Genomic DNA, 25,627 nt, shown 5'->3' with positions numbered 1-25,627 from the left:
GCAAATGAGGCTGGGAATAGCCCAGGTGAATGGGGTGACTCCCTTGCCACATTGCCTAATGTGCAGTTCATATTATACTTCAGATAAATACTAAGAAATAGAACTGAATGGTCCAAGAAAAAGTCCAGTTGCCTATTTTTCAAGCACAGTGGTATAATTGCACTCCAATTTATGGCATATTTTGTAGGGTTGCTGATTAATTATACAGACCTCCTGGAGTTTTATATTCTTTTTAACTTTGTCTCCCTCTACGATCTGACCACTACAAAGTGAATATCCTTAAATCACTTATTATTCAGGTTACCTCATTTTGGGAGAAAAAAAATTGAATTTGCTATTAAGATCAGTTTCCTCATAAATCACTAAAACTCATAAATACTAATGCTTATGCTCCTTAATACTGGTGCCCCACTGCACACTCTCATTCATGGATATATATAGGCACACATGTACTTAAAAGGAAGCTTTTAATAATTGTTTTCTCATTTATTTATTTAGTTCGTGTGTGTGTTGTTGTTGTTATTCTGTGACACTAATCTTTGGAAGATGTATACAGATATCTGCTCACCCCAGAGACAGAACCAACTGCAGACCAAATAGATACCATCAAAGTCCAACCATAGAGTTTTATTGGTGTTATTTACATGACTATGTGTGAGGAGTTGCTTATAGGGGCAGAAACAACTCAAAGATAGCTGAACCATCAAAGCCTACGCCAGCATAGGAGACAGCTCATAAAGCTCGATGCAGTGCTTACTTCACAGCCTACATGTAGCTAGACAGGTTGAAGAGTGTCCTTTCCAGGTAGACCAGTTAGTCTGAAATTCTTCTAGGCAATTCAGCTTTTCTGAGTCTTCTATGGATCTGGTTTTGTCTTCCTGTGTCTCTCAGCATTTCTTCTTATTGATTCTATTCTCTTCTAATGGGAAGGTCCTAGTAAATCTGATCAGTTTCAGGGATTTCCTGAAGACTTTGAGTTGTTTCTGAGCTTAAGGAGCCTCCCTAAAGGATGGAATGTTTTACTACCTCTTGGAACACTGGGTGCCTTAATGAGCTCCCCTCCAACATAGAATGTTTCTCTCACAGGAAATTGCTGCACAACAGTTCTATGTGTACACATACTTGTGGGTGTGAGGGATTGACTCCAGCTGTCTTCCTCCGTTACTCTTCCCTTTAATTTTTGAGAAAGTGTCTTTTGCTGAAGTTGAGGCTCACTGATTCTGCTAGGCTAGCTGGCCAGAGAGTTCTGAGGGATCATACTCCTTCTGCCTCTTCAGCCCTGGGACTAGAGGGGCAGGCATCCTAATACACCTGGGCAGGTTGCTGAAGGTTGTCAGTGTTTTAGAGATTGATTCTGTTGAGTTTTGCATCTCTACAGAAGCCTCATCTGCTGTATTTTCCAAGTGTGTTGTGCTGATTATCAGAAAAGGATTTTCTGGAAGAATCTTTTATACATGCATAGGGTAAATGTGTGCAAATGTGTGCTTTGCTTTAAGTAGGTCATTTGTACAATGGCCCCATCTTCCTTAGACCTTTCTCTCTCATGTCCTTATCAAACTCCCTTTATCACTGGCATATCTAAATTACTAGCTTCTCATCTCCAGCAAGACACTTTCAATAACAAAAGCTTCCTGCTCCTTTTTTAACTCTTCACTTTTTCTGTTGTCAGCTTCCCCTTGGAATTAGGTAAAGATCCTTGCAGATTTAGGCTATTAAGTAGGAGAGGCCCCAGATAACAAGACTTTAAATGTTCTGTCATTTGAGGAATCATTTATTGAAACCCATTACCTGTATAACTTCACAGTTCTTCTTAGATGGTTTGTCTGAAAAGAATAAAGACTCTTTCTTAAAAATAGCTTTCTTTGCCATGTATGGAGAGTGGAGGATAGTGGAGTACAATAGTTGGGAGGAGAAGCAGGGTGGCTACAAGGACTTGGATTGATCAGGGAAATTGCAAAATAGACTGGAAGGAACAGTGCACATAAAATTGATTTCATTGGGAAGAGAATACCCATGTATTATCTTCATCACATAGAGTCAATTACTGAGCTTCATAGAAATAGTAAACATGGCTTACACACTTTTATAACTAAAATTTTTACAATCTCTCTGTTTGCCCAAGGACAGTGACTTCTATTGCAGAGTTTGGTTAGTTTGTTGCTTTTGTTTCATTCTATTTTGCTTTTTAATCTCTAGAGACAGTAGTAGATCCATAAGCATTTAGTAGTAATGTGAATAGTTGAAATTTATCTATAGAATATTATAATTTGATTCAGGATCTTAAGAAAGTTTTAAAATACACTGATCCATTAAAATGTTTTAAAACCCAGGAGGTCTTGTGTGTGTGTGTGCAATGTTTGGACAAATGTGAATGCAGGTGCATGCACCCTATGTATGGAAGCCAGATGTCCTTATTGCCTTGAAACAGAGTTGCCTGTTGAATCTGGATCTAGATTTGTGACTGGCAAGGCTCAATGATTCTCCTGTCTGAGGTTACAGGCAACCCTGTGGTCATACATAATCCCGGGGATTTGAACTCAGGTCCTAGTAAGTGCTTTAATCCATTGATTCACTTGTCCAGTCCATATAGTAAGTTTTTAACCTTAAGAAGTCACCCATGTATCCAATATCATTTAAGGATAAATGAATTTTCACATTTAATAAATGTATTAACTATCTGCTTATTGATATGAAGTAATAAGAATACAGAAAGAAAACTAAGGCATAGGACCTGGTATGTGGAGAGCGTTTGAATAGATGGGGTGATTGTGTGTGGAGCCAGTATTTGATCAATGCTTAAAGAATTGACTGGGCAGCTGTGGAGGTCTATGAGTTGAGAGTAACAGAAGCTGCCTAATACACACTGATGTTCAGAATGTCATACAAGGAATGTTTGGGAGCAGGATAGATAGAGAGCACATTTCACAAAGCTGAAGCCAGCATTTCTCCAAGTCCTCGAGCATTCTTAGCAGCATGTAGTAAGCAATTACAGAGTCCATGCACACCCTTCTGAGAATAGGAGGGAAAAAATTCAATTTAGTTCTGCTATGTGTGAACAATTTGGAAGCCTAGGCAATCCCTCTTATCCCCAAACAGCCACAGCCTCTGGGCCCAGAATCTTGAAAGACAACTGTACCTGGTGAACTCAATGCTTTCCACTTTCATCATATTTATTTTTACTGTTCTCGCCGTTTATGGTGGGTAGATACTGACCTCCATCCGTCATAGCTATATTATATTTCCCTTACTCAACTGGTGTAATTTTCAACTTTGAGCCCTTTAAAGAAAACATCAACTGACTATAGATTATGATAATGATGCTGGAAATAATCACCAAAAGCCATCACAACAGCCTCGTTTATCGGCTGCTTGCTCAGCAACAGGGGTGATAAGTGTTCCAGGGATATTTTCACATTTAACCTTCTCAAGACTCAGATTACATTAAGGTGCTATCAATATGGCCCCAATTTTATTTTATTTTCTAAATTTATTGTTATTCTCTGTGCATGGGTGTTTTGCCTGGAAGTATATATGTGTACCATGTGTATGCTGGTGATGACAGAAGTTGGAAGAAGGCAGTGGGGTCCCCTGGGACTATAGTCACAGATGTCTGTGAACTGCCTGATGTGGTGCTGAAAATTTAATCCAGTCTTCTGCAAACACAGAAGATTCTCACATCCTCCAAGCCATCTCTCTGGCTATCTGACTCCCTTCTCAAAGATGCAAGCTAGAATCTGAGTGTTAAGACTTTCTCAAGCTCTCTGCCTATCCAGCGTGGAAACGGAGGTTTAAGCCATCTCGAATGACTGGAGCAGAGATGGAGGGCACAGCATGCATGGAGTCAGAGAAAGGCTGGAATGTGTTGCTCTTTTTGTGATTCCGGGTGTATGTTCTTCCACAGCAGGCATAGGTGCTGAGTACAGCTGGCATTCAGGCCAGGGAAACCATTAGGCACTTCAACGAAACCTTGACAATGGCATTCTATCATGATGTAAGCAAGAGTGAGGGCATTCATCTTTCATTTCTCTTGAGAAAGACTGCAGTTGTGGTATTCCCTGGTAAGAGGAATGAAGCAAACACAGCTTTGTCTTGAAGTTGCCAAGGGACTGAGGACAGGGGAAGCAATACAACTAAAACAAATTTGTCTCTGGCATCACTGGCTCCACTGTTTGCTTCTGTGCAGTAACTTACATCATCTATGTAGTAGGCTCCCTTTATGGTTAGTAATTACTATTGCCTTCTAGGCATTGCAGTTATTGGGAGTAACAGGTCATCATCTGATTCACGTCTTATACATTCTTTGCTTGATCCTTGATTTCAAACCTATTAGCAGGAATATAAACTTCTCAAGAAAAGGTAAACTTCTTGAGAAAAAGAAGACATTTTGACAAGTAAACAAGAAAAAAATCCCTAATTATAAACAAATCTCTAGTGGAAAATGCAAGGAAAATCACTTAACTATGGATGCATCCTGTCTTGTGTTTGTGTCGCTTCGGGAACTACACAGACTGGAATAATGGGAGCAATAGAAACTTTGTGGGGAAACCTGGGCATATGACATCTTCTACCCTCTCACTTGATGATACTGATCTTGCCCATTTTAATATTTTTCTCCAGAATAATCTTTGTACTTAAAATTGTATCGGTTCAATGAGCTTTTAGAAGCTACAGTCACCTAGCAGTATCACTTAGTAATTTGAAATTCCTTAATAAGCTGAGTACCTTTCATGTCCAATGCCCAATTTAATATACCTAGTTTTTCTCCTGAGTCTTTTTGTCCATATTTCCTTTTCTATTGCCCATCCTTGAACCTGTGAATTAAACTACTCCTTCATTCACTGTCTACTCTAGTGCCCTAGGAGGATACGATATAAAAATCCATGTATGACCTTAATAAGTTTTTTCTGCGCATTATGGAAGTAATATATTACTTATTAAGATGCTTTGACAGAAGTATATGGAATTATAAACAATGAAATATATTACCTCCCTCCCTCTTCCCTTGTTTGTCTTCATGATGTCTGGTAGATTTATGCTAAGATTATCCTGTGTCATAATTTCTCAGAAGAAAGGAATTCTAAATCTTGTATTAATGGAGACACAAATAACCTTGCATTAATTAAACCCTGAAATTTAAGAAATGAATTTTAGAGCCAAACGTGCCTCTAATTTTAGTCCCCTCGTCCCTGATTTGGTATTTTCATGCTTATGTACTTAGAAAAACAAATAAGATGCCAAAGTTTTACTAGGTAAGGAAGAATATTTCTCTGCTCTGTCACGCATTGCCCAGAGAATAAAATAATTAACTCCATCTTCACTGTTACTCTACCACTCTCAGGCAGTTGCTTCTCTCTGGGTTATTTTATAGGGTTTTTTTGGGAGGAAGCTAGCCCTACATCAAAACAGGTTAGGCATCATGACTGTTTTCTCTTGGAAGCAGTGCTGTGGGCAGGGCAGCAGGGTGGGAATCACTGGGTGTTTTTCTGATGGACTGAAATACACATGTTATTCTGTGCTTTATTAAACTCAGGTCTTACAACAGAAAGCAAATTATCTCCAAGGGAACTTTGTCACCGGGGTGCCTGTTCAATAGTGATGTCTCTTGCTGCCACAGAAACTCCATGGGAAGATCAATGATGGGTTTGCATGAAATTGCCCTGGGACTGAGTCTCTTCTTGCTGGCCTGCATTTACATTTGTAATCCAAACATCCTTTTTTTCCTTTCAGTGGGTGTAAAGCTGTCTTCTGTGGCTCTCAACTCACTTAAATTGCACATTACCCCCCAAACAATCTTAATTTTAAAAGATCTAAGCATCCCCAGCTCAGGGAAGGAACAAATCCTGTCAATTTACAGAAAGTAAGATTGTTTGGGGTAATGTGCAATACATAAGCTTAGTCACATGCCACTTAAAGAGACAATGGAAGGAAAGTTGAACTAATTCAAACCAGAGTATGGGGGTCTGAATGAGGATGGCTCCCAGAGGCTCATATATCTGAATGATTAATCCACAGTTTGTGGAACTATAGGAGTGCCGCTTGTTCGTCCCGGCAGCCTAGAACCAAAATAACCACACAGAAACTGTATTAATTAAATCACTGGTTGGCCTATTAGCTCTAACATCTTATCGGCTGGCTCTTACATTTTAATTTAAACCATCTCCATTAATCTGTGCATCGCCATGTGTCAGTGGATTACTGGCGAAGTTCCAGCATGTTTTTTTCTGTCGGTGGCTCCATGGTGTCTCTCTGACTCCGCCTTCCTTCTCCCAGCATTCAGTCCAATTTCCTACCCACCCTCCCCACATATCTAAATTCTGTCCTATCAACAGGCCAAGGCTGTTTCTTTATTCATTAATCGGGATTTATGCTTGTGACTCAACATGTAAGCCCCCAGCTACTGCTCAAGCATCAAGCCCAGCTGCTGCTGCCATACTCCCATCATGACAACCAGAGACTCAGCTTCTGAAACTTTAAGCCTAAATAAACGCTTTCTTCTCTAACTTGCCTTGATCATACTGTCTTATCATAGCGACAGAAAAGTAACTAAGATACACTGTAATACACTTTATTTCTTCAGAGGCAAATGTAGTGTTATCTGCTTCGGGTAGGTGTATGGTATATATACTAATGCTAATTATTCAAATCAGTTCGTGTAATTTCTCAGATGGCACAAATAGGGGAGCTTCCCCCAAGTCCATTTATCACCTCTGCCAATTTCCCCCTGATGACCTGAAGGCACAAATCTATCTCTGTGCCCTCATTGCCACATCTCCGCCAGTCTAGTGTTCTATATGCCTCATGGGTGTTATGCCCCAACACTGTGCTCTAGGGCTACTGCTACAAGGACAGAAAAAGGCACAGCCTTCCTCACAAGCAGCTCAGCTTCTTTCAGAGTTCAGAAAACCATAGGTCACAATTTTGTATCTCTATTACGGCACGAATATGAACTGTCTTCCACATGGTTAACCTTTGACCTCTGGCTGATAACACTATTTGGAAAAGTTGTAGAAACTTAGAAGTTGGGGGCTAGTGTGAGGAAGTAGGTCATTTGTGGATAGGCCTTTGAATTCTGCATGCTCCCCAACCTCCTGGCTCTGATCTTCCTGCTTCCTGTCTTCCTTCAGTGAATGAAAGGCTTTCCTGACACTTGCTCCAGCTAGCCTGATATCATACGGTCCACGAGACCATGGAACAAACCCTCCAAAACTGTGAACCAAAATAAATCTTTCTGTCCTTCGGTTCTCTCAGGTAGTTTGTCATAGCAGCTGTGGTGGTTTGAAAGAAAATGGCCTTCAAAGGGAGTGACATTATTAGGAGGTGGGGTTTATTAGGGAAAGTGTGTCACTGCTGTGGTGGGCTCTAAGGTCTCTTTTGCTCAAGGGTCGCTCATGTGAATTTTGAGTTGACCTCCTGCTGCCTGCAAGATGTGGGACTCTCAGCTACCACCCCTACGATGTCTGCCTGCATGCTGCCATGCTCCCTGTTATGATTATAATGGACTGAAACTCTGAAACTGTAATCAAGCCATTCCAGTTAAATGTTTTCTTTATAAGTGTTGCCATGGTCATGGTGTCTCTTCACATCAGTAGACACCCTAACTACAACAGTAACAAAAGTAACCGAACAGCCTCCACTGGCGGAAATTGTTGTAATTTTAATATCAAAATAAATCTTAATTGGCCAACCACAAAAAGGATAGAAACAGACACCTACTTTAATCCGTTAATAAATAAACTTAGTGAGTTGAGAATGTTTCAAGTCTCAGGCAAATCTTTGTTCTTTTTTACCTGTGGGCATCAAAAATTATGTTATTTTTCTTTTGTATGTATGGGTGTTATGCCTGCATGTTGTTCATGTATGCAGTTGCCCCTGGAGGTGAGAAGAGAGTGTTGAATTCCTTGGGACTGGAGATAACAGACAGTTTATGAAGCACTATGTGGATGCTTGGATTAAACCCCAGGTCCTCTGGCAGAACAGCCAGTACTTTGAAATGCTGAAGCATCTCTCCAGCCCGCTACTGGAATGCCTTACTTTTGCATTCCATCTCTACTTATTGCTCCGTATTAGATTGGATTACAGCACAAAAGAGCAACAATTTGAACCTCTGCTATCTACTAATGGGAGAAGGTACAAGACCCTTTGTTTACAAGCAATCAAGCAATTGTACACTAAGCACGTGAAAAGCAAAATCCCATCTTCAGTTCTTACTTTGCACTCTCCTCTGAGGACTACAAAGGGGTATAGAAGCCATGTCTTAGGGTTTCTATGACTGTGAAGAGACACCATGACCATGGCAACTCTTATAAATAAAATATTTAATTGGAGTAGCTTGCTTACAGTTTTAGAGATACAGTCCACTACCATCATTGAGGGGAGCACGTGGCATGCAGGCAGATGAGGTGCTGCAGGAGTAGCTAAGAGTCCTACATCTTGCAGGAAACAAAAAACACTGGTTGGTATCCTGAGTTTAGGAGACCTCAAAGCCCAACCTCACAGTGACACACTTTCTCCATTCCACTAGAGCCATACCTCCTAATAGTGTCACTTTCTATGAGATTAATGGGGCTAATTACATTCCGATTACCACAAGTCAGTTGGTCACATAGTACCAATAGCTCTGGTGTGGTTCTTTTTTTTTTTTTGATAGATTGAATGATGTACCCCTAAACGTTATATTCACTCAGAACCTTTCAATGTGACCTTAAATGGGAAATGGTCATTACAGGTGAATCAGATTTCAATAAGGGCAGAACAGATCACATAATTCAATGATCAGGGTCATGGTGGGAGGGAAATTTGACTGCAGAACGATGCACAGGGGAAGGCGATGTGAAGGACAACTAGAAAGGATATTATGGGATAACAGACTCAGAATACTGAGAAATGTCTCCACAAGGGACAACAAAGGTGGTCACCAGTCACCAGAAATTAGGAAAGAGGGATAGGTGGCCATCTAAGTAGACTTAACCCTGCCTATCTTGAGCCATTGGGCTTTCCTGTAGAACTGCTCAGAAAATATCAGTAATAGCAGACGTCAGCCCCCTGAGGTGTGAAATAACAAGCCCCCATGGTGAAGCTACTTTGTACATGGAACTTTACAGTGGTAATACCCTACTAACTTCTGTTACACCATTTCCTGTGAGGTAAAGTCTGTACAGAGAGCTGAATGGGAGGAACTTGTAGCTTTATGCCTGAAGCTGCCCCAACTCCTGCTCCAAGTACTTCACAAATAGTAACAGTGGAAATCAAGGCATTAATAATCTGAAGGATCCACAGGGGCAGGGTAGGAAATTTAATGAGAAGTTCATCTGCTCCCTAAAGCCATTGCCATTCTCCAGGTTATTGTTGCCCTGGAGGGATGTGTTACCTATAGCACCCAGTTTTCCCATTTGTCGCAATTATCTCAGAATGAATTTTTCCATGAAATATTGCAATTATTTGAAGTAAGAGACTATCCAAGATAGAAAGAAGCATACGTTTAGGACTAGGCAACCTTTGCTCTGACCTCACAATGAGGGGATGATTGATACACTCTATGAGACCCCTGGTTGAGAGGATGCATGTCTTAATGATACCTAAGGTGTCACTGGTAGGCCCTGGAGCTTACAGTCCACGCACATCTGGTCCTAAGCCTCATGTGTCAATGCTACTACCATCCCATCAGTTTTACTCAGCTGACAAGTAGCCATGCTTAACATTATGTAAGCTGCCTTTTCAGGAACACTAACCCACCCTGTAATGTATAAACCTATTATTTCGTTTTTGGGCTTCCAACATTGAAATGTGGTTTTTGGAATATATCACATATATAAAAGAGAGACAACGATGATTATCTTTTTCTATTTATTAAAAGGATGTTATCTCTCCATAACCCCTCCCCCTTTTGCAGAAGGAAAAGTAGCTTTCTAAGTTGTAGTGTAAAGAGATTTAATTACAAGGAAATATTTCAAAGTGACTCGCAGGCAAATCAGGATGCCCTGTCTCTCTCCCTAACAGCAGGGCTTCCACGCACAACTGCTCCTAAGAATTACAGGTCACCATTCTGGGATCAGCCTTCCCTTTGGGGTGATAGAATATTGTGGAGTCGGCAGCTTTTGTCATCTGTTACTAAAGCCCCCCAAAAGAAAAGATTCAGCACTTTTAAAGGTCCCCTGTCCCCAGACTATTTTTGATTTACAGGGCTGACAAGGTCAGCTCTTCAATGGCTGCAACCCAGAGCCTCAGACTAAGAAAGAAAGATTCATTTATCTCCTCATTCCAGATCTGCTCCTGTCCTCCCCGCATCAGAAACCCCTGGTGACAGGAGGGGAGCAAACACTTCTGTGTGCTGCAGGTAATTTACTGTGTTGTGAATTAGATGACCTCTCCTCATGTAGAGACAATTGAGTTCCGTGTCACACCCTTGTTTTTATTACTTGATACTTTATCATCTTTGACTTCTCTCTGCCGTTATCAGTGATGTCTTCGAAAGCCCGCTGGTAGGTCAGGACTGACCTATTCTAAGTCAGGGATGGATTTACATTTTTCAATCCTTTTTATCTGGCTGAATCACTATTCATAAGCCTTAGGAGGAGCTCAGAGTTCAACATCAACCTCGGGGTCAATCAATAGCCTAAAATGGAAAAGCTCACATGAGATGCAACACAAAGAAAATGTTGCAGTCTCATTGAGAGGGGCTAAAGAGATGGCTCAGGTGTTAAGGACACTACACTTGCTCTTACAGAAGAGCCATGTTCATTTTCCAGCACCCATATAGGGACTCCAAATCTTCTGTAACTCTAGTTCTAGGGACCCAGTGTCCTCTTCTGACCTGTGCAGTCACCAGGCACACACACGTATATATGGAACACATATATACATGCAGGCAAAACTGTCATACACATAAAAACATTAAGTAAAAAATAAAACCTTTTTAACATTCAGGAAAATTAATATAGAATGACTCTTTAAAGAATTTGGTTGTTATTTTATTTTTCTTTCCTCTTTTGAAAGTTGCCATGACATCCAACTTATAACAAGTGTCTAAATAAATATTAATATTGCGTGTTATCTCAAAAGTTCTTTGAGATTGTCCAAATAGTACCACCTAAAATAAGGGTGATTCCTTGACTCCAAAACACAGAGATTAAAACTATAATTTAGTCAGTAAAATGCCTATCATGAAAGCATGGGGTCTGAATTCAGATCCTGTACTCTCTTGCAAAAGTCAGGTAGCATGTATGCAACTTCTGCTGAGGAACTGAGCTGCAGAAAGGAAGGAAGAAACAGAAGGGCCCCTCAAGCTCATCACCTAGCCAGTGCCCAGCCAGGGTATCCAATTTTAAGAGCTATAGTTTCACTGAGAGATGTCCTGTCAAAAAATCATATAGAAAGAAATTAAAGAAGTCGCTTGATATTGGTGCCTGATTTTGACACACATATACACACATGGGCAAGTACATCACACATGCACACACATACACATAGATTCCAGAAAGCAAATTTAAATCAACTGATCAATTTGTGAACTTAGAGCCTTACATGTATAAATAAGTAGCTAACAGAATATGATACAGCCATATATGAGGAACTAGCAGGTCAATTTTCTCTGCACTCAATACTCTGTGACCATTTTACTGAAGTAAGCATCATCGGTTTGCTCAGGATATCTTCTGGAAAGGCAGCCACCACAGACTCTGGCAGAAACCCACTCCCTGCCTGCTACTCTCATATCCATGATCACCTAGACAAGTTCAGAAATTTCTTCAAGAGATTTCATTCTTCCATTTTTATGGTCTGAAAACTCCATTTTCGATATCTTCAATTATTGATATCTTATTATTTGATATCTTAAGTTATTATCAGGGGTTCCTAAGCATTAAGCACGGACAGAATAAGTTCAATACTGGCATGAGGTGCTGGTCTCTCCATCTTTGCCTCTCTCAGTCTCTTTGCTTGACTTCCTTAAGAGCTGATTTTTTATTTTCCCATGGCAGACAAAGTTCTAGTTTTATATCTCCCATGTTTATTAATTCAGCAGAAAAAGATTGTCTCCCCAGATAGACTCTGGTGTTGATGGCATGTGTATCCTTAAACCAACCACTGAAGAGAAGAGAACAGGATCTCCTGGTCAGCCAGGTCTGGTCCCTGCTCTTCTTATAGCTAGAGTTATGAAAACAATTTTCTTATTGGAAAAGTAATGGCCATTCCACGCATAGAAATGGATGGCCTGTAACATGGTGTTGGTATTTTCCAGATATTTTGTCTTGTTTAAAGTAATTTTGCACTTATTGAAAACTTAGCTATGTGTGTGAAGGCTGTTTTGCTAATTTTTCCTGGAGAGATTTGAACAAACATTTCATTCCTGAGGGGGCACCAAAAATAGTCCAGAGAAATGATACTGCAAAGGTCAACGTGGCAAGGCAATGAGCTCATTGGAATTTATTAAGGCGGTGTTGGGGATGGGTGACATGCAGGTGCAGGGACTCAAAGGCACAGTGTCATTGAAAAGTCTACCCTGGATGGGTGGCAACTCAAGAAAGCTGCAATCCAGGAGCTCTATGCATGACTGGCAGGGGAGTCTATAGATCTAAGAATATTGTCTCCAGGAAGGGGGACAGTTCAGAGTTTTGTCCCCAGTCAGCTGTTTCTTGCTTCTTTCATCATGGGGTGGAGCCTTGTAAAACCTGTAAGTTTCAGATCTTCTCTTCCTACTTGTGAGGCTGTTCCTTTTCTGCATCTTATTAGCCTCCTTCCAGGATAGAACATTTCAATTAGGAAGGCTTGCCATCTGGGGAGTGGTTATTAAATATCCACGAACGGCTCTCATATTTCATCACTATTCTGTGACAACTTAGTGTCACCCGTATGCATTGTTAACCGGCAAAACTACTCACCAGTTGTCTTCATGTGAGCCGTCCTTTTTAGATACTTGGAACAATGGGACCAGGAGGGATGTCGCGCTCCACTGATGAGAACAATTGGTTGATTCACATATTAGGTTTGTTTGATATGCCACACATTTTTCTCACTACTGCTAAACTTACCAACAACCTACAAGACGTAGTTCTTAGTAGTCTGTTTACTCAAATAAGAAAACTTAAGTACGAAGAAACAGCTTTACTCAAAACGACACAGCTCAAGAAAAGGAGTGAGATTTGAGTTTAGGTTGTCTTCTTAGTCATTGAACTATATTGTAAGAGAACCATGCTGAGAACATCAGATTGCCCACTAATGTGAATTGCTCCGAGGAAAGATAAAGCCGTAGCAAGATGACATGACTTAGTGAAGGCTGCTGAGGTTGTCCTACCTACAAATGATCTCTCTCTCCGGCATCCCCTCGCATGAATTCTAATATCCCAGTCTCTTTTTGTCTTCTTTTGCTTTCTACTTCTTTGTAAATGACATTGGGAGGGGTAAATTGGCTCAGACCAGTTCTCAACTAGAGATAGAATTTGTCCTCTCCCCAGGACATGCTCCCTTAAGCCTCTTTGATGATCAGAACATAGGGGAGAGTGGGCCTGAAAGAACCCTCGTATTCTGTTTGGTGTCCTTCCCAAAGGCTAAGAATCATCTAGTCCAAAATATCACTTCTGAAAAAGTTGAGCTTCCCTATCTTTGAGCATAAAAATAATGTGGTCAATTTTATAGACTTTCAATGTATCAGGGTTGCTCTGGGGCCTAAATAATTTTATGGGAAGTCCTCTGCCTCTTTTCTGACCCATAGATTTGCATAGTACAGTTTAATTTAGGCTAAAGCTTTAGGATTTTGGAATTGCACTGCTATAGTTTTAATTGAAACGATCTATTAATAGACCTTTGAGCATTGAAAATATCCCTCTGTTTACTATGCCCCAGGCTCGTCTACCTCATGTTAGATGAATTCACATCCAAAATATGAATGCCACCCTATTTATGGAGTTAATTACACTGACATTTCTCAATTTCCAGCAAATTGTCTCATAAATAGAAATATGATTAAGTCCTTGAAGAATATTTTTGTTGTTATTGAGGTAATTAAGATGTGGATCGCCATTTTCCTTTTATCAGTACATCTGCACTCTGGTAAATAAAGAATCAAATGCTGCTCGGTGAGGAACCGTGAGTGCCTCTGAGAGTGAGTAAGCTGAAGGCCTGCAGTCAGCATCTCTGAGTTTCAACTGAGGCTTTGATGTAGCTGGAGCAAGAATACTTTTTAAAACCAAAGCTTTGAGGAATTTTATTACAGGAAGTAGTACCTATGAATAAAACTAATAGGAACTTCATCATTAGTTACTACATTTTTTATACATAATAATGGTCATTTTTCTGACATTTTCTCACATGTACATGATGTATTTTGATTGCATTCACTTCCTATTACTCTTTCCCGTCACTCCCACTCCAGCTAATGCCCTTCCTCTTCCAGATTCTCCTTCTTTCCACCTTCATTCCTCTGTACATGGCTCAATGATTTTCATTAAGGTTGTTCACAGGAATATGAGTAATGGCTTATTTAAAGGAGCTCAGGTACCTTATCGGTGCCTGTACCTCTAAAGAAAACATCCCTCTCTCACACTCATTGACCATTGACTGAGTACAAATCCACAGGGAAAGGTGCCTCCCCACTTCCATAGCAGGTGTTGACAGATTAAACCTTACACAGAGCTGGTGTAGATGTCTTTTATATCTTTATAGCGCGATCCCTGTTGAAGCTTGAGCTTTGTTGGTTTAGTTCGTACATCCTTCTTTGCCTGAGTGATTTAGAAACAGAAGTCTCCAATGAGCAGCTCCATTCCTCTTTGTTTTGCAGATAGGTCTCATGCCTAGTTTTAAGGCTGCTTCCTCTTGTGTGATTCTGACTCAGACTCATTAGGACCACAACCATTGCTGAGGGCAGGTTTTGGTTATGTTGAGAACTTTGCTTTAATTGAGTCTCCATAGGTTTTTTGGCTTGTCAAACATGAAATATTCAAGTACCAAGGCAGCCCTTTCAGTCCAGCTGCCAGGAGCTACTACCACCAACATGGCTTTTTAGCCTCCACGAGGGAACTGTCTCAGTCTAGAAGCCACTGTCCCTGGCTCCAGGCCTCCAGCAGAAAGCAGCTCAGTCACAGACACCATCCGATGGTATAGACCACCCAGCCACAACACTCTAGCTGCCTTTCCATTGATTTGAGATGACTCCATTTATTTATAGGCTGACTTAACTACAATATAAAAGGAAAGTACTGAGGAAATTGTGGTCTATCCCAACCTACCATGAATAGAAGGGACTAAATAAAAGTTCATGTTTAAAGATAAAGAGGCCAGGTAGTTTAGTACTCACCTGTAAGCCCAGAACTGGGATCAGAAATACAAGGCGAGCCTGGTCTACACAGTGAGACCCTTTCTCAAAAAAAAAAAAAAATAACAAAGCAAAACAAAACAAAAACAAATCAATTGATTAATAATCAACAAAGAGATGAAGGATACTACTAGCTGATAAACACCAGGGAACATGTAAGAAACAGAACCTGTTCTTTCCAAGAGCCAATTGGGTTTGCTTAATAAGTTCCGTCTCATAGACAAGGAGACCAAAGGTTACACAGCTGAGCAAGCAGAACTGGCGTGTGTGATGTGTGAACACTCTTATCTTTGTGTTTCCATCGTCCTCTGTTAAGCTTTCCACATTCTGGCTAACACGCTTGTAGAATCTGGAACAGGTCCCGAGAAAAGCTATAGCTTCGTTATCTGAAAAATAGTAAACACCGTGTCTGCAACATAATAAATTTAAATCTTCAGTTATGTTTATTAAAAATAAAAAATCCCAATCAAAAGTTTTGTTAAGTGAAATTCTTCCCATTCTCGATCCTCAGCTGGGATATTTACAAGCACCGAGTGGCTTAGCAACTTGAAATTCCCATAACATATGTCAATTCTTAGAACAGAATTTGCTTATATACCTATTCATTCTACCACCTAGCAACAATTTATAGGGCAGTTAGCCTACTTTATGCAGTATGTCAGATGCAAGTTAAATCATAAGATGAACACTGTCCCTCCTCTCAGAAGATACAGAACAACAAACAAGTAACCAATAAAGGGAGGTAATGCCCAAGTCTGACAGAATAGCAAGTTCAAAGGCCCTGGGGTTGGAACAGATCTGATATACTCTGGAAACTTGTAAGGACCAGTGTGACTAAAGATTATTGAAACTAAAAAAAAACACAAGACAATATGTGTGTGTGTGTGTGTGCGCACAAGTAAGAGAGAGAGAGAGAGAGAGAGAGAGAGAGAGAGAGAGAGAGAGAGAGAGAGAGAGCTCATAAGAATGTAAGGGGGGCCAGGGGTAAACCTTGATTAGTCCTCACATGCTGGCTGATTTAGTTTTTAAGACAAGGTCTCTTATTCCCTGGGAGCTCACTGGGCAAGCTAGACTAGCTGACCAACCTCTGCCAAAAGTACTGCTAGAATTACAAACCTATGACATCTGACCCAGCTCTTTCCACATGGATTCTGGGAATGGAACTCAGGTCCTCACAGTTCCATGGCAAGCATTTCACCAATTAAGCTATCTCCTCAATGCCCTTTTCTAATTTTTCATTAGTAATTTTAAAACTAATGGTGGTTTTTAAGATTCCCTTTGCATTGTATTGTCAAGAGTTATTACAGAATAAGAAATAGCTACAACCAATCTAATATTCATAATGGCTATTCTAAGCAAAGTTTGAGAAATGGGGAAATTATTAAACACAAGACTCATCTCAATAATGTTCATGCATATATAGACAAACTCCTAAAAAAGAAACAGACAAGGCTGTCAAATGATGGAAATATGATTTACAATGTGACAGGCAACGGAACGACAGAAATCATTTCTCATGAGATAAACTTCACATCTTGCTTATTTCCTTTGCTTTCAGAATTACCATTTCTGAAGATGGAAACCTCAGAATCATCAATGTGACTAAATCGGATGCTGGAAGTTATACCTGTATAGCCACGAACCATTTCGGAACTGCCAGCAGTACTGGGAATGTGGTCGTGAAAGGTAATGGCTAACTCAAAGAACTCATATGTCTTCACTTCTAATAATAGAATCTACAGACGTGGCAGGGTTCATATTAATATGTATAGATATCACTGTTGCTAGATTAATTCATCACAGAAAACATGATATGATTAACAATTCTTTGGGAACCGTTGGTAATGAATATGATTGAAAGGCTATCTTATTTCAGCATCATCCAATACAATTTGAGAATTACAGTCATTGTGTCTATTATAGTATTGTAACAAATGTTATCTGCAGTCCTTTAATTAAATTTCTTTCAAGTCTCTATAGGTTTGAAATTCATGTCTAGGAGCCCTGTGCTAACAAATTAAAAACCCATGATTCAAGTACTATTTTTAGCAAACATTGTTTAAACAATGTCACCGGCAGTTTTACAAAGAGCTGCCCCGGGTATTCAGAGATATGGATATGGCTTCCCCAGGTAATAAAGGGTTTTGATCACCTCTGTGCATTGCTTAAGTCGCCCAGCCATCCCTGTCAGTTTTAAGGAAATAAAATGTCCCTCATCTTTTTGTCTGGGTGCTTTGTATTTCACAACTGAACGTCCTTTATGCTCTTAGCACAGCATATGATGTGAAACTGTCCCAACACCAGGTTGATGGCATTGTTGGAAGTGTTGAGAATTAAAAAGGATGAGATCTTAATTTACATTTCATTTGAATTTCTATCACCTTGTGCCTTACACAGTCAGTCTTAGGATTTTTTTTCAGTTGCAGGAGACAAGCTAGTGCTTTGAATAAAAATAACACTCAGCGTGGTGAGTTGGTGGAGGTCACCACAAATGGATGGACTTAAGCCCAGAAATCTGACTTCGAGTTCTCCCTGGATCTACAAGAAAAAATTTGAGGCCATTTTTGCCCTGCTGATGTGCAATGCATTCTGATGATTCACTTCAGTCTCTTTCTTACTGACCTATTTGTAGCTTCGTTTCTGAAGTAAGACAGCCTAAGGCAAGCAAAAATATTCAAAAAGAATATTTACCTCAATTATAACTTAAGCATGAAGCTAAAAAAATCACCTAATTATCTATGTCAGGGTCATTGGAAGTTGACGATTTTCTGTTATCTTGAAAAGATTTTTTTTTATCATTAATATACTTATCTGTCCAGATGGAGAATTTGAAGTCAAAGAGAGTTAGAGGCAGGTCTATGTTGAGATGGACTCCCACTATTTTGGTTTATTAATTCTTCTCTAGGCCAGTAGAATAGGCATACGACTGTGGATTCACTCTGTTTTACATATTAAAGGTAAAAGAGAGTAGCTAATATTTAGAGCATAGAGCTCCAGTTAGAAGCCTTTGTTAATGTATGGTTATCTCAGATGCCAGAGGAAATGTAGTGATTGACTAGGACCAAAATAGAGAGCCCAGGCTTTCAGAGATGGTTAGTAGTCAAGCTCGGGCTTATTAGGATGACATCCCACTTATGTAGATGTAAGTGAATTTCAGAACACTGTGTTAAATTATGATTAAAGACCAAGATTAAAATCAAAGAGATGTGCCTAAGTCTCATTTCTTCCACTTACAGTCTCTATGACCTTGGATGTGATTAGTAGCCTATTTGGATGAAATAGCCATGCTGGCCTCTTGGCATGGTTTCTACGGCTGCAGTGATCCACATTAAATAATAAGCATGAAGGCCTGAAAATAGTGGTGGTTGTTATTGTTGTTGACATTGTTGTTGTTCATATTATAATAAAATGGCTAGGCACACATTCTAAATCACTGAAGACTTATTGAAGTTTCTAATCCAGTAGAACTATTAGAAAAGGAAAGTGAGATGGAGATTATAGATACACATAGAAATCATATTTCCCTGCTACACTGTGGGGACCACCGGAAAGATGGAGAAACCATTCCCCACCGTCTGTACAGTTCTCTGCTGCCATATTGTATGACACCACAGAGTAAAGCTTCCAGATATGCCATGATGAAGCCTATCATGGCCACCTCATATTTGATATAAATAGAAATATTGCTGAGATGATAGCTTTTACGTACCTTCGCAAATTAAATCATTTATTTCTTGCCATCTAATAAGATGGGAACAGTAATTCCTCAACTGTATATAGTACATGAATTCCAGGGAGTTCACAGTTCAATGTTTTTAGTTGTAGTAACCATTTATGTGTTTCAGTGTGTATTAGGAAAACAGTCATTTTTCTGTCAATAGCAATGAATTAAAAAAGCTGCTAAAATACATTTAATTAAGTCAGCCTATGTAAAAGTCAAGACCATGAAGGGTTCATCCACTGAAACTGCTTACCTGAGCTAATGAGAGCTCACCAACTCCAGCTGGACTGGGAAGAAACAAGCATAGGACCAAGCTAGTCCCTCTGAATGAGGTTGACAGTTGTATAGCTGGGGCAGACTGAGAGGCCACTGGCAGTGGCAATGGAATTTATCTCTACTGTATGTACTCACTTTGGGGGATCCTATTCTCTTTGGATGTATACCTTGCTCAGCCTAGATGTAGTAGGAAGGGCCTTGGACCTTCCATAAAGCAAAGTGACTTACCCTTTCTTAGGATTAGAGGGGTTTGGGGTGGGAGGGTGTGTGGAGGGAATGGGAGGAGGGGAGGGAGTGAGAATTTGAATTGGTATTTTTTTTAAATAATAAAAAAAAGAGAATTAAGTATTCATTATTACAAGAGGCTCCCAAAGTAGTGAGTATGGTGTTTGTATGACTGCATATGGGTACTACACCTCCAGAGCCAATTTTTGAGTGAACTCTAGTGGATTTAGGACATATGATAGGGTTAGGATAGCTGATATGGTGAACAAAGGTGTCTTTATTTATTTATTTATTTATTTAAGATTTCTGCCTCTTCCCAGCCACCGCCTCCCATTTCCCTTCTCCTCCCCTGATCAAGTCCCCCTCCCTCATCAGCTTGAAGAGCAATCAGGTTTCCCTGACCTGTGGGAAGTCCAAAGACCACCCACCTCCATCCAGGTCTAGTAAGGTGAGCATCCAAACTGCCTAGGGTCCCACAAAGCCAAAGGTGTCTTCATAGAGCATTAGAAGTACCAGGCTGATGTGGCTCCATCAGCACAGTGGTAGTCATACAAGCATAAGGACCTACGTCCAGTCCCCAGAATACAAATTTTAAGAGCAAGGCCTGGTGACATACACTTGTAATTCCCAAGCAGGGGAGACCCTAGGGCTTCCCAACCATTCAACCCACTTGGTATGACACTGTATCAAGGAAACAGGGTGGATAGCCCCCAGAGAACAGCACTGGATGTCTGTCTCTGGCCTTCACATACGTGTCACGTACAATATAAATGCCCACCTCCACAGACATGTACACCCCACATGTTGGTATACCTGTGCATACAGGAACATATGCACATACACAGGATTAAAAAAACTGCAAATTTCTACATGATTAGAATACCAGCACTTGGGAGGCTGAGGCTAGATGATCGGTGTTTCAAGGCTAGCCTTGTCTATATAAAAAGTTTGAGGCTGGCCTCAACTACAAGAGTCACTATCTCAGGAAACACAACAAATAAAATAAAAAAAAATTTCAGAACACTAAGGAAAAGAGGAAGGCCTGGGAGAGGAGGAACATGGGAACTATAAAGCAAAGGAGGCAGACATGCTCATGTGTGAATAATAAGGCCAGGGTGTCCCAGCCAAGAAGCCCCTTGCCCAGTCGGAGTCCAGGTGCTTCAGTGGTCTCTCTGGGTTTGGTCACTGGCACTTACATATAATTGACTTCTGCACCAAGTCCCTCTGATTCTTGTGTTGTTGGGATATGGGGATGGGGTTCCTTTGGTAAGTAAGGTCCCAGACAATAAAAATTTTGTTAAGTAAGATCCAAGGTGATTAGGAAGCTTTCATGTTCTCAGTGGTTGAGTCTGATTCCCATTGGTGTTAAGGGGAAGTTCCCATGTGTAGTGTGGACTCTCTGCTGCCAAATCTCTACCAAGGACATTCATATAAACTGAGAAATCTGTTTAATAAAGTACAATAAAGGTAGAGGAAAAAAATCATTCAGAACTGTGCCAAGTACTCAATCCCACAGCAAATACTCAAGCCCACACCTTTAGTACAACTGTAGCCACTTAGCCTGGAATATGACATCCTTCTGCATTTTAATTCACTTTCCAGATCTACAAAGAGACTGATTTATCAGAGACATTGCTCTCTAACCTTAAAGTGTGCTTCTGTTCACTTTGATCTCTTCATATGTCTGGGATTAGAACTCTGGGAAGGTCAGACACCAGAACACATTTTCCCCCAGTCTTTTTACAATAATTGTGTCATTAACCAGTCTTTGAAAATTCAATTCTCTTACTTACGGAGTCTGGCCCAGTTATTTGGAGAGAGGCTGAAGGTAGATATTTTCAGACATGGGGTCAGTTAGTAGGGGAAGAGAAGGGGACACATCCTCTACATGAGACAGGAGGCTTAAAATAAGTCCCTGGCAAGTATCCATCTAAGGGATAATGATTCTGATTATGCACAAGCAGGCTTCCAGACTGTGGGATTCTGACAGGCACCCAGGAGACTTTTTATTATTCTCCTACCATCTGAATTTCTAAGTTTTACTGATTTTATTTTACTTACTTACTGATGCTAGTTGTGGCATTTTTGAAATTTGTTGGCTGTTTAACCCTAAGCAAAAACACTTCTCAAATCAGACTCCTCAGAGAATATTCTGCTTACCTTTAAACAAAGATAAGCATTTATGTCAATGTATTAAGATCTGCAGGAAGGGCCAATTACCTTTATAAGCAGGACTGGACTCACTAATTCATTTTTAACTTTTTACCAGACGTAACTATGTGCTGTTTTGCATGGCAGGTGTCTTTTTTTTTTCTTTTGTAACAAGCCTAGCTGTCTTGAACTAGTTCTGTAGACCTTCTTAAGTTTTTTATTCACTTCATATACCAACCCAACCACAGTTCCCCCTCCTTTCCCTTCTCCTACTCCCTCCCATCTCCCCTCCAATACCCCTCCATCCACTCCTCCATGAGGGTAAGGCCTCCCCTGGGGAGTCAACAAAGCCAGGCACATTAAGTCAAGACCAAGCCCCTTTTCTCTGCATCAAGGTTGAGCAAGCCCATCCCAGCATAGTGAATGGGCTCCAAAAAGCCAGCTTATGCACAGCAGGGATAGATCCTTTTCCCACTGCCAGAGTTCCTCAAACAAACAAAGCTATACAACTGCTGCCCACATGTAGAGGCATTCATTTGGCCCCATCATCCCATGCATGCTCCCCAGCTGTCAATCTAGATTCCGTGAGTTTCCTCGAGCTCGGGTCATCTGTCTCTGTGAATTTCCCCATCATGATCTTGACCCACCCCCACCCCTTACCCATATAATCCATCTTGTCTCTCTTCAACTGGACTCCTGGAGCTTGGCCTAATGATTGGTTGTGGATCTCTGCATCTGCCTCCATCAGTTACTGGATGAAGGTTCTATGATGACAGTTAGGGTAGTCACTAATCTGATGATGGGGCAGACCAGTTCAGGCACCCTCTCCACTATTGCTAGGAGTTTTAGCTGGGGTCATCCTTGTAGGTTCCTGAGATTTCCCTAGCACCAAGTTTCTCCCTAACCCCATATTGGCTTCCTATATCAAGACATCTCATTCATTGCTCTCCCACTCCATCCCTCCTGCAACTCAACCATCCTTTTCCTTCATATTCTCATGCCCCATTCCTTTCCTTCTACCACCCCACCCCCAGTTTACCCAGGAGATCTCATTTATTGCATGGCAGGTATCTTAGCTATACAGGTTTTATATGACAAGTATTTTTGTCACAGGCACAAAGCAGAGCACCTATGAGTGCTTATCTTGGTTGTGGATGGACAAGATAACCATGGTAGTAACCGCCCTATCTTTTGTTGATCACCCCTAAGTCTCAGCATGAAATGCAGGCTGTTAAGTCATGGATTTGATGTGGTTATCATGTTTATTTTTCCAACTAACTTCAAAGTGACTTCGTGTAACTGTGGTTACTGGTTTTAGTCTATGCTTTGACAGGTATTCTCCTACAAATGAAGGACATTGTCCATGTCCCCTAGCAGTAAAAATTGGGTAAAGTGCTTCATGAGAACATGTGTCTCTGGGCCTTGTTCCTAACCTTCTACATCTATACTCTAGGAATGATACCTGAAAAAAAAGAACCTTCATGTTAAATGATCATTCCAACTGATCTTTGTGCTCACATTTAGAGAACACAAGAGAATATATGAATTTGCATACCATGATCAGTGGTGTCTTTGTATGCCCCAAAGCTAAGAATAGCAGTCATATATTTAAGTGGCTGGAGAAATAAAATAAAAATGATATTTTTGAATGTGGAAGTCTTATGAAATTGATATTTCAGTTTCCATAAATAAAGTTTAGTTAGAAATCAAGTAGGCCATTTATTTACATAACTCTACTTTCAAACTGTAGCAAGAATGTAAAGTTGCTAAAACACAAACTTTACTTCTTGGCCTACAAGACCTTAAATATTTATTATTCAACCCTTGGAAGTCTGTGACTACTTTCTTTGGATAATTTTTCCTTGAACAACCCTTCAAAGCTTGGAGTGAGACATCCTACAACCAAGCCATACACTGTTCTGTTCGCATCTCATGCTACCCTTCAATGCTGGAAATTTCCATTAGATGAACAACTACCATTGGTAGAGACAGTTCCTTTCCAGGATGTCAGTCTCACTCCAGAGTCAAGAGAGTGAACCTCATAATTTGAATATATGTTGAAAATATAGAGAGGCAATAGGTAATTAACTTTCACGGGATGAAAACTTTGACCAGTCACCAAACAATGTATTCAGTTTAGTTCTATAGGATTTGTAGAACTTCATACAGTTACAAGAAATAGTTGGCTAGGAAGACCCTGCAATGTGTAGAACACTCACTGGGGTTCTTTAACATACACCTCTCACTGCGACCAGGCTCATCCAGCTGAACTTCTGCCTTGTTCCTTTCCCAGGCTGTTCTTTTACTAATGTATTGAGATACTAACTTTTGAGATAGGTCAACATAAAAATTTAACATAATTTCACCTCAGTGCTGAGTTCTTTCTGTTCATCTTTGTTTCAATTCATTGCACAGACTCAGTTCACAATAAAACCAAAATTACTGTTTGCTTCATAGAGCTATAATAGAAGTGAAGTTATCTGTAGGCCTTTGCTCAGACCCAATATACTCCCAAGGAAAAGTTAATTTTGCATTTGTTTCTAATCCTGCACGCTGAAGATGCTCCAACAATCGCATGAACATTCAATTGTTTCCTTGAGATACAAAGTGATCATTGTTCATCTCATCAAAACTTCAATCCTGTTTAGAAATAGGAGCTTCCTCAAGCACATTCATCTGTGTGTGAGTATATGTGTAGTGATTCCCACACATATGTACATGTATAGTATAGGTTTATATATAATCATATAAATATACACACACATTGAAGAAATAAAATAAAATTTCTTCCCAGCCCATAGGTTGTGAATAATATCTCCACTGTGGGATTATATAAAATTGGTCTTCTGCATTAATTCAATTGGACATTGAGAAATATCAACCGTCTCCTCTATAGAGAGATGTGTGGAAAATATAGTCTTTTCAGTTGGAACCATTTTGGAAGGAAAAGCATCTGAAGCAACCCACATCTTACATGTAAAATTATTCAGAGTTTTGTCCAAATCTGACTGGAGATCAATCAGAAATCAGTAACCAACAATGACGTTTGGCTGCTAGCACACAACAAAAGCTTTTAACATTAGACCCTTATAATAGAATACATTTTGACCTAATTAGATGTCTTCCACTGGAACCAATTATTTCCAGGCAATAATTAAGGCCCTTCCTAATAGGATTAGCACTATTTATGACCCAAGGCACCTAAAGTAGGAAGGAAAAGTTTGTTGGTTAGAAGTGCTAAATATTAATTATCATAGATCCTTCCATAGGACAGTGGCCAGGCCATATCAGTAGTAGATTTTACTAGTATCTAAAACAGATTTTTTTTTTAAAAAAAAAAAAGAGTAGGCAGTTGTACCTCATGTTCTGCCCATGTTCAGAGTTACTTGATATATTTGGAAACCTAATGGCACAGGACATAATGATTTTCTCTGACATTCATGGAGACCTTGACAACAGCAACATAGATTTCACAAACTATGTGACTTCCACAGTAAAAGTTATAGAGATAATGGTTGCTCTTTTAACCAAATTTCTCATGAAAGAGACTTTGTAGCACTGAGATTTAAGTTTATGAAGGTTGCATTCCATGAGAACCTTCCCCTAGTGCATACTTCTGTATCCTTGTCCTATGAGGAAAACAACATCCCTTGATTTGTATTTTTTTTATACCCACTATGTTCTCTCTTTGACCCATTAGCATCTGGGCCAAAGCTAAGCATCACCATCATATCCGTGTTTTGGTATAAAAGACAATTGTGGGCCGGTTAGTTTGTAAAGAAGCATCACCTTCATCACTCATAATCACAAAAATACATTTAAACATTCAACTTATTTCATATAAGCAAAAGAAAACAATAGCTTCGTTGATGAGCATGAAAGGAAAATAGTACTCAAACATCTGGAATGCTATTCACCTTCGACCAGGTAGACACGTGACTAATGAAGTT

The 25,627-nt window shown here is 40.0% G+C and overlaps 1 protein-coding gene across 5 annotated transcripts in view; it reads left to right on the top strand.

The window, feature by feature from the left end:
* Cntn4 (contactin 4) overlaps positions 1–25,627 on the top strand; it is a 998,986-nt gene that overhangs the window by 902,143 nt on the left and 71,216 nt on the right. For all 5 annotated transcript variants that reach the window (XM_075983304.1, XM_075983301.1, XM_075983302.1 and 2 more), the window contains one exon: positions 16,863–16,990. In XM_075983304.1, the coding sequence (XP_075839419.1) occupies positions 16,863–16,990 (128 nt within the window). The remainder of the gene's footprint in view (positions 1–16,862; positions 16,991–25,627) is intronic.

Source organism: Microtus pennsylvanicus, chromosome 8, assembly GCF_037038515.1.
Source record: "Microtus pennsylvanicus isolate mMicPen1 chromosome 8, mMicPen1.hap1, whole genome shotgun sequence".
Taxonomy (NCBI): Eukaryota; Metazoa; Chordata; class Mammalia; order Rodentia; family Cricetidae; genus Microtus; species Microtus pennsylvanicus.
Note: the sequence above shows the minus strand (reverse complement) of the source record. Positions and strands in the feature narration are given on the sequence as shown.